Source organism: Bos indicus, chromosome 10 (genome assembly GCF_029378745.1).
Source record: "Bos indicus isolate NIAB-ARS_2022 breed Sahiwal x Tharparkar chromosome 10, NIAB-ARS_B.indTharparkar_mat_pri_1.0, whole genome shotgun sequence".
NCBI classification, from domain to species: domain Eukaryota; kingdom Metazoa; phylum Chordata; class Mammalia; order Artiodactyla; family Bovidae; genus Bos; species Bos indicus.
In genome coordinates this window covers 86,430,899-86,447,849 of record NC_091769.1, presented here as the reverse complement: position 1 = coordinate 86,447,849, position 16,951 = coordinate 86,430,899, and the positions used below count along the sequence as shown (strand labels likewise).

The 16,951-nt window shown below is 48.9% G+C and overlaps 1 protein-coding gene across 2 annotated transcripts in view; it reads right to left on the bottom strand.

The window, feature by feature from the left end:
* JDP2 (Jun dimerization protein 2) overlaps window positions 1–16,951 on the bottom strand; it is a 45,407-nt gene that overhangs the window by 23,857 nt on the left and 4,599 nt on the right. For both annotated transcript variants that reach the window (XM_019969265.2, XM_070797891.1), the window contains exon 2: window positions 10,426–10,649. In XM_019969265.2, coding sequence (XP_019824824.1) covers window positions 10,426–10,626 — 201 coding nt within the window. In that variant the 5' untranslated portion in view covers window positions 10,627–10,649. The remainder of the gene's footprint in view (window positions 1–10,425; window positions 10,650–16,951) is intronic.

The following is a 16,951-nucleotide window of genomic DNA, read 5'->3' as shown; positions in this document are numbered from 1 at the left end:
AAGTTATGACCAACCTAGATAGCATATTCAAAAGCAGAGACATTACTTTGCCAACAAAGGTCCGTCTAGTCAAGGCTATGGTTTTTCCTGTGGTCATGTATGGATGTGAGAGTTGGACTGTGAAGAAGGCTGAGGGCCGAAGAATTGATGCTTTTGAACTGTGGTGTTGGAGAAGACACTTGAGAGTCCCTTGGACTGCAAGGAGATCCAACCAGTCCATTCTGAAGGAGATCAGCCCTGGGATTTCTTTGGAAGGAATGATGCTAAAGCTGAAACTCCAGTACTTTGGCCACCTCATGCGAAGAGTTGACTCATTGGAAAAGACTCTGATGCTGGGAGGGATTGGGGCAGGAGGAGAAGGGGACGACAGAGGATGAGATGGCTGGATGGCATCACTGACTCGATGGACATGAGTCTGAGTGAACTCTGGGAGTTGGTGATGGACAGGGAGGCCTGGCGTGCTGCGATTCATGGGGTCGCAAAGAGTCGGACACGACTGAGCGACTGATATGATATGATATGATATGATGTGTCTTTTAATAAGAATTTTAATCACTTTATATATTCTGGATACAAATCCTTTATCAGGTCTATAATTCGCAAAAGTTCTCATTCTGTGGACTGTCTTTTCACTTTTTGTCCTCTGAAGCACGACAGTTTTTAATTTTGATGATGTCCAAGTTATTTTTCATTGCTTGTGCTTTTGGTGTCATATCTAATCCAAGGTCACATAGATTTGTGGCTTTTTCTTCCAAGAGTTTTGTGGTTTTAGCTCTTACAATAGGTCTTTGATTCAATTTGAGTTAATTTTTGTATCTGTTGTGAGACAGGGAGGAAGCTGAAGCTCAAATGTCTAGTAACCTCTCTAGAGCCAGACTGTTCCAATCAACTGTCCTGTTTGGTTACATGGCTTCCAAAGAGCCAAGGTTCTGTATTGGGGTTGGTTCGGGGGAGAGACAGGGAGCAGTGGCATGGAGGCAAGCCACAGAAGAAGTTGTCACCCAGGACATGCACGTGCACAGTACTTAGTAAAGGAGGACACTGCAGTCAAACAGCAGAGCACAGCCAGTGAGCCCCACAGAGGCCAGCATGTACACAGGTTCTAGCCCACCAACCTCATTCCAAGTATCTCTGCAGCCAGCCCAAATCTGCTCCAATGTCCTTCTAGGTCTCTGAGCTCAAGCTCTCCTGAAGTTGTCTTGTATCTTTGGGGCACAGTAGACTGGAGAAGGCAATGGCACCCCACTCCAGTACTCTTGCCTGGAAAATCCCATGGATGGAGGAGCCTGGTGGGCTGCAGTCCATGGGGTCGCTAAGAGTCGGACACAACTGAGCGACTTCACTTTCACTTTTCACTTTCATGCATTGGAGAAGGAAATGGCAACCCACTCCAGTGTTCTTGCCTGGAGAATCCCAGGGACAGGGGAGCCTGGTGGGCTGCCGTGTATGGGATCGCACAGAGTCGGACACGACTGAAGCGACTTAGCAGCAGCAGCAGAGGGGAAAGAGATCTGGCTGGCTTAAGAGTTGGCTTCCCTGGCAGCTCAGGTGGTAAAGAATCTGCCCACAATGCAGGAGAACCAGATTCCATCCCTGGGTCAGGAAGATCCCCTGGAGAAGGGAATGGCAGCCCACTTCAGAAATCTTGTCTGGAGAATTCCATGGACAGAGGAGCCTGGCTGGCTACAGTCCAGGGGGTCACAAAGAGTCAGAAACGACTGAGCAACTAACACTTTCACTTATACACTTGCAGAATTGTTCAGCCAGAGGAGGACCCTTGAGGGGACTCAGTTTCCCAACTCTGAGTCCATATTGCCAGCGGGTCTGGGGACACCAATGTAAGATGACCAGCATTGACAGAGCTGCTAAAAATACCGAGGATTCTTGGGAAACCAGCAATGCCCTTAACACCACAGGAAATGAGATAAGAGGTCACTCAGGGCAACTTAGTGGAAACCTGAGGGTTGAAGGGCCTTTTCATTCACAGTTTGTGATGGTAACTAAAACTCTGGCTGCGTTTAAACATAAACAACCAGAAACAGGAAGGTCAGCTTGCCTCTCTGAAACCGTGGCCATAGATACAACACATTGGAAAGACCCCTGCTGTCAGAAACTCTAGTGTGATTCACTGCAAGTGGACTCAGTCCCTAGTAAAGGTGATGTAAGGGTGTGATGACTATAGTCAGGCTATCTTTACACACAGTACCTCACTTTAAGTTCACCAGGAAATTTCAAGAGTTTTAGTTTCCTCCTTTTGCAGACAAGGAAACTACACTCAAAAAGATCAGCTGACTTGTCCAAAGTTGTCCAGGGAGTAGGCAATGGAGCCAATTCTGAAGCCAGAAGCTTGAACCCAAGCCCAAAGCTCTTTCTAGGCCCAAGAAGCAGCCTGTTTGCTTAGGCAGCCAGGTTGCTGCCCCACTCCCCTGACACCTGGACACCTCCACTCACTCAGGCCACTCACCACCTCCAAGGGTAAAATACCACAAGCAAATGAAAGCCCAAGAATCAATTTTTGAATCAATGATAAAACCATCTGATTGACTCATTTGAAAAGTCATTGCAGTCATGTCTTACATTTGTTGTGTATCTTCTTAAGTGCCAGGCATTATGTGAAGCCCTTCTTTACCTGCATTAGTTCACTTAATTATACAGCAACACTAGAAGGTAGGAGCTATTATTATCCCCATCTCAAGGCAGAGATCTAAGAAGGCAGCATGGGACTCCTTGAACTTTTCAGAAGTGTCTGATTTCTGCTAAGAACATACAGATCCAGCCATGTCCCCACCACCACCTCTCCAAGGGGCCTGGTGCTATGATAACATTCTTTGGACGTTAAAAAAGAAGTTAGGAATCAAAACTGCAATGAGATATCACCTCACACCAATCAGAATGGCTATCATCAAAAAATGCACAAACCACAAATGCTGGAAAGGGTATGAAGAGAAGGGAACACTACAACACTGCTAGTCAGAATGAAATTGGTACAGCCACTATGGAGAGCTGGAGAAGGAAACGGCAACCCACTCCAGTATTTTTGCCTGGAAAATCCCATGAACGGAGGAGCCTGGGAGGCTACAGTCCATGGGGTCACTAAGAGTCAGATGCGACTAAGAGATTTTCACATACATATATTTGTCTGTAAGCCATTTGAGTTCGTTTTGTGGTTCAGCTGGTGAAGAATCTGCCTGCAATGCAAGAGACCTGGGTTTGATCCCTGGGTTGGGAAGAAGCTCTGGAGAAGGGAAAGGCTACCCACTCCAGTATTCTGGCCTGGAGAATTCCATAGACTGTATATATAGTCCATGGGGTCGCAAAGAGTCGGACACAACTGAGTGACTTTCACTTTCACTATGGAGAACAGTATGGAGGTGCCTTTAAAAACTAAAAGCAGAGCTACCACATGACCCTGCAATCCCACTCCCGGCATATATTCAGAGAAAAACACGATCCGAAAGGATACATGCACCCCAATGTTCACTGCAGCACTGTTTACAATAGCCAAGATAGGGAAGCAACCTAAATGTCCATCGACAGATGAATGAATCAAGATGTGGTACATATATACAATGGAATACTATCCAGCCATCGAAAAGAATGAAATAACACCATCTGCTGCAACGGGGATGGACTTTTAGAGTCATACTGAGAGAAGTAAGTCAGACAGAGGAGAAGCATCATATGACATCCCTTGCATACGGAATCTAAAAAGAAATGATACAAATGTACGTACAAAACAGAAAGAGACTCAGAGACTTAGAAAATGACCTTATGGTTGCTGGGGGAAAGGGACAGTTAGGGAGTTTGGGAAACTATATTCAAAATGGATAACCAACAAGCACAGGGAACTCTGCTCAAAGTTATGTGCCAGGCTGGAGGGGAAGGGGATCCGCAGGAGAATGGATATATAGATATATGTATATATGGCTGAGTCCCTTCACCGCTCACCTGAAACTACCACATTATTAATTGGCTATACCCCAATAGTAAATTAAAAGTTTAAAGTTTGAAAAAAAAAAGTTTGGAACCTTGTGAATGCTCAGGTTATGGTATGAAATAAGAGTAAATACCACAGGGGCCAAAGTTAAACACATGCACGGCTATCTTTAGCTATCACTCATTCGCCCTCCGATTCAATGATTAAAGTGGGGTGGGGGAAGCTAACAGCTTTGGAAAATGTGCTAACAAAGAGTGACGGAACTAAAGTGGAAACTTAGGATTTCAAAGATGAGTTGAGAGATTCTATTCCAAGAAGGGACAGATTGGATCTCTCTGCCAAGCAAGTACGAGACAGAAAAAGCATCTGAGTCAGAGGGAATAAGGCCAACGCTATTCCAAAGAGCCACAAATTAAAAACCAATTATGCAAGGCTTGCGAAAAAATGTCAGTGGGCTGCCTTTATGTTTTAAATCACTAAAAACACAAGCATGCTTAGGCCAACATTTACCCAGCACATCAGCTGGTTTGGGGCAATTTTTTGCTCAGGCTAAACATGGATGAACATTTTGGTCTTTTTGGTGAGCAAACTCTTAAGAGTGAGCACACCTTCCAAGATCACACGATAGTTCATTGATTCAAAGTCCCACTTCTTCCAAAGGGGAAAACCTTCTAAATGTTCTTGAGGGTCCCCTAGAGAAGTTGGGAAGTGACCAATGTGAAATCCACAAACAGGTAAGTCTCCTCTCCTGCTTTCAGGATGGTGAGGATAAGGATCTAGTTACCACATGGATTTTGCTGGAAAGGCAAACCATGATGGAATGAAGACATTGATTCCTAAGGAATCAGAAGAGTACAAGAAGTACAAACAGAAAGTCAGGTTCCCAAATGTAGCCAAGTACTCCCTGGGCCCTCTAAATACACAGATTCCCTGGACCCTCAGAGATTCTGAGTACCTGGGCCTAAGGTTGCGTCTGGGAATCTGGATTCATAAGGTTTCCAAGTGGTTTTGATGATCAACCAAGTTTGGGAATGGCTGGTTTGATTTTCATTGTGTCCTCTTGCCTGTAGCCTGAAGTCCCTTATGCTCACAAACAGAAAAAAAAAAATGGACAAATGCCTGGAGATGAGAACTGGGAGATATAGAAACTAAGGGATGGAAAGTTTAAGTGACTTGCCGAGTCGATACAGCTAATTAATGTTCAAACCACCAAGCATATCTTAACATACAATCTATAGACCAGACGGGCTTCCCTTGTGGCTCAGACGGTAAAGAATCTGCCTACAGTGACGCAGGAGACCCAAGTTCAATCCCTAGGTTGGGAAGATCCCCTGGAGAAGGGAATGCTACCCACTCCAGCATTCTTGCCTGGAGAATTCCATGGACAGAGGAGCCTGGCAGGCTGTAGTCCATGGGGTCACAACTAGTTGGACAGGACTGAGCGACTAGCACTTTCATAGGCCAAGCACTGTCCACCGTCTGGTGGAAATAAAAAGGAAGGAATGAAAGATGTAGTCCCCGTCCTTGGAACCTAAACACAGGACACAGGCTCAAAAGCAGGCTGGTGACAGGGTGTGAAATGGGCTGGGTAGAAGGCAATAGGGGGCAGTGGGGACTGCAGAGAACTGAGGCCCACATGCCAACACAGTGAGTGTCTGCTACTCAGTTCCAGCTTCCCGGTGCATATAAGGCTGTGGGCCTAGAGGGGCCACATATTCTGGGTTTTTTAAAGAAGCCAAAAAGTCCACATTTCCTGGCTTTTAAATATAGCAACTCTTTCAATTAAAAAAAAAAGAAAGGAAGAAAAAACCCACACGGTGAAGGCCAAACAAGATTCATCTGTAGGCTGACTCCTGCCCATGGAATGACAATTTGCAATCTCTTTCTTAAAAGGTCATCCAGGCTAACCTCCCACGAACTTGAGTCCCTACTAGAGCACCCCAGAGTGGCACAGAGGGTGAGGGGTTCTATCCAGCAGGCTGTAGAGCAGTGCTTGGCGGGGGTTGGGGTGGGGGGCGGTTGCAAGGACAGGGCTTCTAGTCTCCCTCCCCCACTACCGGAAATGCATTCCAGGCCCAGAGGCAGGGTGTGGCCACCACAATCAGAGTAGCCTAGTCAGAGATGACCCAGCTGGGAAAGGCCAAGACCTCCAGGACAGTAGAGAGTGCTTGGTGGAGGAGTCCAGCTTTAAGAGGCTACAGAACAAAAAAATGGACAAAGGAAGGAAAGCTCTGGAGAAAGCCAGGGAGCAAAGCTGCCTTGAAAAGGAGTATTGGAAAGGAAAGAAGAACAAAGAGGCAAGACAGAAGCATCAGCTCTAAAAATGCCATAAGTCACAATATAACATGCCCACATGCCCTAGCCAACACGTAATCTGGCCACTGGCCATCCACTTGGTCTACTGAATTTGTCTTCATGACACTGACCACTACCTGGCCTTTTATATTGTATGTGAATTTGCTTATTCTCAGATGTCCCCACTCCAAATACATAGTCCAAGAGAAGGTGGGTTTTGTCTACTTGGCTTACGGTTCAGTATCCAGTGTCTGGCCCAGTGGTTGGCACACATTGGGTGCTTAGCAAGTATCTGCTAGACAAACGGACTGCAGGAAAGCAGCTAGCATGAAAACAGTTTCACATGATGTGTCAACCATATAATAATAACAACATCAGCACGAAGCACTTTATCATTACAAAACCTGTCCTTTAACTTAATTCCTCCGATTTTCTCTTACGCAACTGCTTTGTGTATTTGGACATGGCCCAAGAGGCTGTTGGCCCCCACAAGGCGGACAGCCCAAGAGCCGGCTGGGATGGAGCTGCCTGCACAGCGGCTTGGCCTGTCCACTCTATGGGGGCCTGAGAGATGAGACGGCTGCAGAACTGCCGGGCTCAGCGCTAATCGGGCCACGTCATCAAAATAATGGAACATTCTGGGACCGGGTTCATCTGCCTCCCCAGCCTGCTAGAGCACTGATTAGAATCCTGGAAGGCAGGCAGTGAGCACAAAGGGCAGCAGAGCATGAGGTTAAAGCTTTGGCTGAAAAGCCAGACTGCTTAGGCCTGTTTCCCAGCTGTGTGACCTTGGATGTCCCCAAGACTTGTTGATGGCATCCATACTGTGGGCATAACAATAACAACAGTAATAATAATGACTTAGAGGGTTCTCAAGAGGGTTCGGTGAGACACTTCACGGAGCATGCCCAGCATTGTGCCAGATGCACCCCGCAAGTTACAGCAGCAGTATCTTCCCCATGCAGCTCCCAGCTCTGCCATCCTCCAGCTGTGCAACCCTGCGTGACTTGACTTCCTCCTCCCTGGATCTCAACTACCTCTTCTTTTATTTTTTTATTTTTAAATTAAAAAAAAAAATTTCTTTTGTCCACACCTCTTGGGCTGAGGGATCTTAGTTCCCCGACTAGGGAGTGAACCCTGGCCCTCTGCAGCAGAAGCATGGAGTCCTAACCACTGGACTGCCAGGGAAGTCCCATATTCTTCTTCTTTAAACTGGAGGAGAATCGGATCACCAGGACCAGGTAAGGAACAAAAGAGATCATACGTGTTAAGCCCTTAGCAAAAGGCCTGCTACGTATTAAACACTCCATAGATGTAAATTCGTATCTTACGGTTATTCAAGAAACTTTTACAAGTCCAAGGTGCTACTGTGAAAATTCCCCAAAGGCAGTGTGCCATATGCAAATGACTCTTCAGGATGTAAGGTTCCCAGTGGCAAGGTTCTCTCTCAACCCCCTTTATTTTTCAGTTGCTCTCAGAAGGCACCCCCCCACCCACCTTGGGTCTGACTTAGCGCATTGCAGGTCGGCTCCCAGTGCAGGGCTGACCTTATTCCACACCAGCGCCTCTGTGCTCCTCCATCTGGCCTCATCGCCCCCGCAACACTGCAGTCTGACAGCGGGGGAGAGGACATGCAAATACACCCTAAAAAAAGGCTTGTTATTTTCACAGCCTGGATGGTGCGCATTGTGGGTGCCTGTGAGGACAGCACGTCACCGTCAGGTACAGGGCATATGCCACCAATTGGGGGAGGCTGTGAAATGTAAAAATATGCAATCCAAATAAAGGCATTTTCCAAAAAAGAAAGCTCCTCTGGCGCCTTTTGTGGAGGGAAGAGGTGGTAACTCAGCCCCTGCCCCCCTTCCCCAGGGCAGATCCCAGAGACCAAGGCACCAGGCTCTTCATCAACCCCAACAGCCTCAGTGCCCCCTGCTCAGCTACTGGTTTTAAATGGTTTTAAATACTGTGGAATGACCCAGAAATGGATACTTTCAAGTTCTGGGGAAGTGAAATAGCAAAAAAAAACCCAAGACAAGTCTTTGCACGAAGAATGCAGAGAGCACCGAGTAAGCTGGGAAGTGTATTCCACAGCACACGGACAAAGTCAATTTAGAAGAATATCATTACCATCCACTCTTATCTTGTCATCAACAGTCTCTAGGGAGCCACTACAGGGCACCTAACCCAGGTGTCTCCAGTACAAAAGTCTACAGCAGGGGCCACGTAGCCCAGGGTAGATGAGAGCTGCAGGCAGCAGTGAAAGTCAAGCCAACAAGGGGAAGCGAAATCATCGAGAGTTAACAGGGAGGCTCAGGGGCCCATGGGAGACGAGAGAGAGGAAAGTGACGAGGGTCCCTTCAGGGAGCTATGGCCACGCCAGCACAGGGCCGGCTGTGGCCAGATCGCCCCATTTTGTAATCAAAGGTTAAAATCCAAGTTTTCAAGTGAAAGGTTGGCTCCAGCTTCTTTTAAAACATGGTGCAGGCCAAACCAAACACACCTGAGAGCCATGGCCAGCCCCGCCAATGGCCAGCATGCCACCCCTGCCAGCTGAGCTCCCAGCAGATCTTCTGTGCAGTTTTATGGTGCTTTTGGGGGAGACAAAGGGCAGAGGGCACAGCAGAAGCACCATGAAATACCCAACTGCCCCCCCCAACCCCTGCCAGTACCTGGACACCTTTCTCCACCTAGAGTCCCCCTCTCTGGGAGGTCCAGCCCTGTGAGCTCCATCCTACAGGAAGAGCCCCCATCCCGGAGCACGTTTCTGAATGCTCCCTCCCCGAGAGTGGCCCAGCATCTGAGACTCAGCTCCCCCACCCGACCCTGCTGTCTGACACCTCTCCAGCTTCCCAGGTGGCATTAGTGGTAAAGAACCCACCTATCAACACAGGAGACACAAGAGATGTAGATTCGTAGATTCGATCCCTGGGTCAGGAAGATCTCCTGGAGAAGGAAATGGCAACCCACTCCAATATTCTTGCCTGTAGAGTCCCATGGACAGAGGAGCCTGGTGGGCTACAGTCCATGGCATCACCAAAGAGTTGGACACGACAGAAGTGACTTAAGCATGTTTAGCATGGCTCCCAGCACCAGCTCCTTCTCCCTTCCAGGTGGGCAGCTACTCAGTCTGGCCTCTGAAAACATGGCCCTGACGGGGACCTCACAAGGGCAGGCCTTTGGACAAATTGCCAGCCCTGGGGCAGTGACCCAGGGCGTGCCCAGCATTGATGATCACCCACCCTGGGGGACTTCTGCTTCTCACTAGTCCCCAGGGAAATGCTGCTGTTCCACAAGGAAGGCTCATGAGCGCTGCAGCTGCAAGGGACCTGAGGAAGGCAGGCTGCACAGTGGGTCCTCTGCAAATACCAGCTAAAGCGGGCGACGCTGGGCAACTGAGGCCAGGCCCGGCTCTGGCAGCACTTTGGGAAGGGAGCCCACACCCTCCTCCAAGTTCCTGCTTTCAGCTCCAACCTGGAGCCAAGAGCAATAAAGACAATGATGTGACCAATGATAACAATTTTTTTAAACTAACCCAATATTGGCTTTGCCTTATATACTTTTCAAAGCATGTGTACATTTCCATTGCCTCCACTGACCACAGCCCCCCTCAACACTCCGGAGTGATGGTCAGATGTTATTATTCAATACTTTCATGATTAATCACTCTTCCTGTGTCCCTTGAAGAACCAGAGACAGGTTTAGCATCCTGATCTAGCCCAGTGCTTCTAAAACGTTAATGTGGCCGTGAATATCCTGGTGTGTGTTGGGGGGCTGGGGGGCAGTTTGTTAAAAATACAGGTCCTGATTCAGAAGATCTGGGGTAGGGCCTGAGATTCTGCATTTCTAACAACCCCAGGGTGACACGGATGCTACTGGTCCTCAGACCCCACATTAAACAGCAAAGCTTAGGTCACCTGGCAAGTTTAGAGTAGACCTGGGATGCTAGTTCAGTTGGTAAAGAGTCTACCTGCAATGCAGGAGACCCAGGTTCAGTTCTTGAGTTGGGAAGATCCCCTGGAGAAGGGAAAGGCTACCCACTCCAGTATCCTGGCTTGGAGAATTCCATGAACTGTGGTCCATGGGGATCACAAAGAGTCAGACATAACTGAGCAAATTTCACTTTCACTTTGGGATGCTAACCCAGGCATCTTACCCTCCCCAAGATCCTGCCTGGGGGAACAAGGCTCACTCACCTCACTCTTCACAGGCTGGGGCCTCTTGCCCAGTTTCACCTCCAGGAAGTGCAAAGGGGCGATCATGGCCCCGATGTTGCGGATGTCGGCGTATTTCAGCTCCTCTGCAGTCAGAGCCGAGCTGGGGAGTCCGGTCAGGGGGCCAAGCCCTGGCAGAGAGCCCGCAGTCATGGAAGGGTCTGGGATCTGCCCAGGCATCATAGCAGGAGGAGTGGCAGTCCAGCCTGGAGTGGACAGAAGAGCAGGACAGGCACGGTCAGCCGGGTGAGAGCTTCCATGGGGGGCTTAAGTCCCAAGTCTTGCTGGGACCCCACCCTTTCTTTCATCAGTATCCCCCTACACCCCTTCTCCACCCCAAGTTGCTCTTCCTGCCCTTACATCCATTCTGTTATCGAGAGAAACTTGATCAGTCAATTCACACCAAGGTTATCACTGGCACCTAGGCAATGCTTAACCCAATCACAGGCCACGTGGATTCAGTATTTGCTCTGAGCTAAGCACTGCGGTCATCCTTCCACCAGCCCCAAAAGACTAGATCAGAGCCCAGGACATGGAGGAAGAAGGAAAGCTTAGAAAGAGAACTCACTCCAGACTGAACACTTTAAAACTGGTAGAGCTGGATTTAGACTGCAGCTCGCTGCCTCCAAAGGGAATGGATCAGAATGGAGGCACATCGAGCACCTTTGCACATGTTTAAGAGGGAGCTATTTTGAGGCTGGCATGGTGCCTCCCCTCCAATCACACATCCCATTCTGCCTACTTGTTAAGACACTCTGAATACAAGATGAAGCAAATTGAAGTTAACAGTGTGTGTGTGTGTGAGTTCTTGCACCTGGCATCTATGAGGAAGCGACTGAGGCAAAGGAGATGGAATTAATTAGCATGCGCTTTCCCCGTGGAGCCCAGGACAAGAAAAGTCCTCCACGGGCTCTTCACTCTCAAAGCAAGCACATATTCTAGCTCCTCCAGACTCAGAAGGTGTGCAAAGGAAGACAGATTCAGGCATGAAAGAAAGACATAAATTAGACAGGTCAGCACCCAGGGAATTCTTATTTCTTCCTTCCTTTCACTGGGGGAAGCTCATGGATAAGAAACGATCACTTCGCTGCACAGATGGCAGCGAAGAAACCTTGTCTGCCAGTAACGCCAGACTTTCCGGTCACTTACGGGGCTCCTATCCATCCATTCAACCATCCACCCATCCATCCAATTGTCAACTACCTACTATGAGCTGAGAGGCACTGAGAATAGTATGGAGATCAGTTGTACACATTCCTGGCTTCTAGGCAGCCTGATAAGTGGTATTTTAGTACAAAAATGCTTCTGGATTCTAGTCCTATAAAGAAAATCATTTCTCTGCGCCCCACCCCCCCACCTCTTCATGCATCTCTGCACAAGGCTATCAAATCAACACTTCATCTGTCTTGGAAATCCTGGGGGAGAAACTGGCCCATCTCTCTACCACGGAGAGGGGTGTATTTAGCGAGACAGGGAAGACGGGATGTCCATCAGACCTCACGCCTCTGCTGGGCAGTTACTCCTGTGGCCACGCTGTCTGGGTCTCAGGCTCTCATGTCTAGATTTCAAGGAGAGCAGCATATTAGCGAGGCCATTTGGGTCATGAGCCTAAGTCACCTTCTCCATTTCCATTTCACTTCTAAAGGTGAAATTTGGTTCCCTATCTAACCCTGTGTTTCTTTCTCAATTGGTTCTGTGCTTTGGGGGGAAAAACATGTTGGTGATTTGCACCCTGAGACCACCAACACTTCCTCTGGACATCAACTTTCTTGAAAGAAAGGCACTTGTGAGCAGACAGCGGACCTGCCATTTCATCCTCAGCACCAGCCACATCTGCCATGAAGCCTTCTGCACACAGCGCCCCACCTCGCACCCCAGTTTACACTCGGGCCCCAGGCTCTTTCCTCTGTGCTCTACCTGCTCTGCCTCCCACACTTGGCCTCTCAGCAGCCCCTGTTCCCCACCCCACATCCTTTCTCCCCTTCCTCAGCACCCAGTGTCCCCTGGGCCATTCTCAGAAAAGGATCTCAGGCTCATTCACATCAAGTTATAGTCTTAGAGCTGGAGGAGGCCCTGTGCTCATCTAAACCACATCCTCATTTTGTACAGGAGAAAACAAGCTCAGAGGTTCAATGACTTGCCCACCGTCACACGGCTATAGAGGGACAGAGCTGGACTCCTGGGCCCTGGGTTTTAGAACCAAAGCTTTTTCACCCCACACTTTTTATTTCCCCTCCGGTGGTCCAAGAAATGTTAGTGCAGAAGGAATGACCTTCTAATGGTGGATTTTCAGACATCAGTCCACAGTGGAGGATCATTCTCTTGCATAGAGGACCCTCTACTCTGCTTTCCATGGAGATCCAGGTTCAAGAAGTTCCCTGAAGAACTACATGACAGGCTAGGCAGAAGTCCAGACATAGAAGAAACAGTCCCTGGGACCTCTTATATGTGGTTGGTCAATGTGCTATGACCCTCCCTAGGCCTGAGCTGGACTGGAATCCAGGTTTGGTGATAAAGTCACTTCCTCCACCCACTGGGGCTTCCCTGGTGGCTCAGATGATAAAGAATCTAGCTGCAATGTGCGAGACCCAGGTTCCATCCCTGGGTCAGGAAGATCCCCTGGAGAAGGGAATGGCAGCCCACTTCAGAAATCTTGTCTGGAGAACCCCGTGGACAGAGGACCCTGGCAAGCTACAGTCCATAGGGTCACAAAGAGTCAGACATGACTGAGCAACTAACACTTTCACTTTCCACCCTCTGGAGCCAGGCCTGCAGTGCAGAGGGGGCAACAGGCTGCCAGGCCAGAGGCTGCTCCAGGGCACAGTGGGTGAGTCACATGTCTTCTGGGGACTCCTGCAGGGAATAAGAAAGGGCCAGTATAAGGACTCACTCCTGTCTGGGTAAACCATACCTAGGATCTTCCCGACCCAGGGATTGAACCCACGGCTCTGACGTCTCCTGCACTGGCAGGCCGATTCTTTATCACTAGCAATGCCTGGAAAGCCCAATTTCAGGCTACCTGAGCCAAACTGACAAAGGAAACTCATATCTTCTTCTCAGAAAAGAAAAAAAACCCTACAGCGGCCCACCCCCACCCCCAGCACCCCTTCTAGACCTGAACTGATGCTATAAAGAGTCAGCAATCCCAGGAAGGATGTTTACCTGAGCAGGTCACAGTGGACAGGAGCTGGGAAACTTGACAATGTTCTACACCTGGTGCTCCAGCTGAACACCAACCCCTAACAGGGGAGGGAGGCACCACGCCTCAGGTGTGGAGCAAAGCAAAATAGAGTGCAAGGTCCTCTCCGTGGCCCAAAGCCCCAGAACCTCCCTGGAGCGTAAGGACCCATGCACGTGGCAAAATGTGCCATGTGGCCACTTAGCCAGTGGAAAGTGAGCCACAGGCATGCCTGTTGTTGCCCCATGGGACCCCATGCCTGCATCATTTATGGCACAGAAAGGATAATCCACAAAAACTTGACTGAACGAATGAACGAGGGATACGTTCATGGGGGAGCCAAATTCAGTGAGTCGGGTGAGGATCTGTCTCTGGAGGTTTAGACGCTTGTCATCCACCTCCAGACCATGCGCTCCCACAGTAGCCCCCAAGAAAAATCCGCCAGAGGCTTCTGGATGTTTCCTCGCCTAAGCCATCTCAGGAGATGGAAGCCAGACGCCTCTGTGTTCCGGGAACGATAGGCTCAGCTTGCAGCTTCTGTTTATTTTCATACAGATGGTATAAATGAGAAACTAACAAATGATCCCAAAGTATAATGAATTCTCTGCTACCGTGAGAACCCCACCCTTGCCAGAGGGAGCACCTCCTGGAAGCAGCAGCCCCATGAATTCTTCCCATTCCTGCTCCCCTGTAAACACACCCCAAGGACAAGCCTCACTTGGGGGGATTAGGCACCAGGCTTTCCTTTGCAAAAGTGGAAAAAAAAAAATCTCCCTCTCCTGCCCCTCCCCTCAAGGGCGCCCCTAAATGCTCAGATACAAACCACAAAGTCCTTAACACATGCCATTCCAAGAAGACAACCACAACAGCTGACATCCACCAGCAAGAAGTCATCCTACATGGCTCCAGGGGCGGGGTGGGGGGAGCGCAGAGATGGAGGAGCTGGAGCAGCTGCCTCTCATAATTGGATCCCCATTAACTGGAAAGAGCTAGCTGACAAGCCCTGGCTGAAAGGCAACTTGGGCGATTTGAAAACTTGCACTGATTTAGGGATCGACTAGAAGGTGTGTGTGGGAGGGGGAGAGGGGTGGCAGGGAACCCACAACAGTCAGGAAGAATTGACCCACTTCAAGGAAGACAGACGGAAGATGACAAGAGGTGAAATCATCTCCCAGACTGGTTGTTCCATAAACAATTTAGTGGGAAAAGGAGAACTAAACAGCAGAAGATTTAAGGGAAGAACTGAGTGTTGCCCTTTGGGCCCAGGGGTCCATATGGAACATCAAGATCCTCCATGCCTTCCATGACATGGAGGACATCCTCCATGTCTCATTAGTAACTGGGTTGCATAAAAAAAGAGCAAACTCTATATGCTGGCAGAAGACCCATATTGGCAAATAGCTCTTGTGCCTCAAAAGACAGGCCTAGAATCAAAAAGACTTTGGCAATTTGGGACACTGACCAGGAACGACCTGGAAACTAGCCAATGGAGAAAAACTGGGTACTGCGTAGATCCAAGATGAGACAGACAAGCAAGGCATAAATGAGACAGAAAACATTCTGGAGGTCACAGTGGATCCTACGCTGTTGTTGAGCCTAAGATTTGGGATGGTCTGATGCAGCTCCTTAAAAGCCAGCTTGAAAGAAACAGGGACCAGGTAGATCCAAGGGGAAAAGAACCTAAAGAAAAGATCTGATATGTCTCTATCCTGACTTCCTCAGGGACTTGTAGGCACATGGTCTGGGGGCACTGCCTTATACAAGTAGAAGAAAAACCACAAAACACGTCAAGTTCCAAAAATGGGCCCTAATGGGAGACATTAAGATGAAGAGTCATTCCAGCCAAAAGAAGGAAGTGTAGAGATAAGTTTTTCCCTCTTATTTTCTTCCCTCGTTTACTGTATGTAAACCTGCAAGATATTATTATGTTTTTTTTAATGGGAGTATCTATAAACAACAGTCCCAACTTCTGAAAGGCTAGTCTTATTAGAAAGTGCCCAATAATGGGCATCTCAATCTAAAATGGCAAAGACAGATTTTTTTTTTCCCCAAAAAGACAGGTTAAGAAAAGGTTAGGATCTGCCTCATGAACTTTCTGCCCATAAAAACAAAAGTTTAAGGACGGCTCTAAAATCCCTGGGGGTTAGCTCCCTTCTAAGCAAATAGCTGGCCTGGGCAGGCATCGGGAGCCAGAAATAGGGGTGCAAATGAGTACCACTGGCCCAAGGCTTGGTGCAGAAAGTGGAGGTGAGTGAGAGCAGGTCAAGGAGCAATGGAGTTCATAGGGTCAGACCCCAGGAGCACTAGTGGGGTTGGAAGTTAAGAGCAAGCACCTGGTAATTGAAATCAACAAGAGCGACTTGGAAGTCTTGGGAGCTGGAGCCTCAGAAGATTCCCAGGAAGAAGCTGTGGAGGGCAGAAGTCCATGGCAGCAAGTAGAGGGCAGAGAGGCCAGAAAGTTGCCAGGCCAGATATCACAGAGCACAGCACTAACAATCATGAATCTTGGAGAATCAAACACCAAATCTGTCCCTGGAGCTAAGGAGTTATCTGGGATGACCTCTCTCCTGGAATCTGAAATGATGCAGGCCAATCAGCTTCCAAAAGACAAGGAGATTCAGGAGGCAAGGAGGAAAAGGTGGAGAAAGCTCCGAGATGGAGCACAAGAGCAAGCAGCAGAAGACCATCTCTGACGGCTGGCTTAGCTCTGCAGGCAGGAGAGTGAGGCAGGTTAAAAGTGGAAACTCCAAAGCCAGATCATCTGAGTATGAACCCTAGCTCTGCTCCTACTAGCTGTGTGACCTTGGGCAAGTTCCCTAACCTCTCTGTGCCTCCCTTTCCTCTGCTGCACAGTGGGACTAGTCACCTTACTTTCCCTGTAAGGCTGAGAAGAAGATTTAATTAGTTAATGCTTGGAAAGCACCTGGAACAGCACCTGTGAGCATGACGTCAGTGTGGCTCTGAGCGCCTTCCTTCCTGGAGCAACACCAGTGCTGGGCGAGCCCTCGAGGCCCCTTCTGCTCTGTTCCCAGTTCCCATCGAACACCAATCTCCCTATCCTACGGCCAAGAAGAGGATCCACGCCATCACCCCCAGCCCGGCCCAGAGGGTTCTCTGCTCTTCTCCTTCCCAACTCGAAACCTCAAGAGGGCAGGACCATCCTGCATCCAGGCAGTTACTGCAGAAGAGAAACAACAGGTGGCAGATCGGGGCTGGGTACAAAAGTGTGGAAATGAGAATGAGACCCAGCACCTGCCCTTTGCCTCGGTTTCTCCTAAGTGCTTCTCCATCTCACCAGCCAGGACAACAACTACATAGATCACTGGCAAC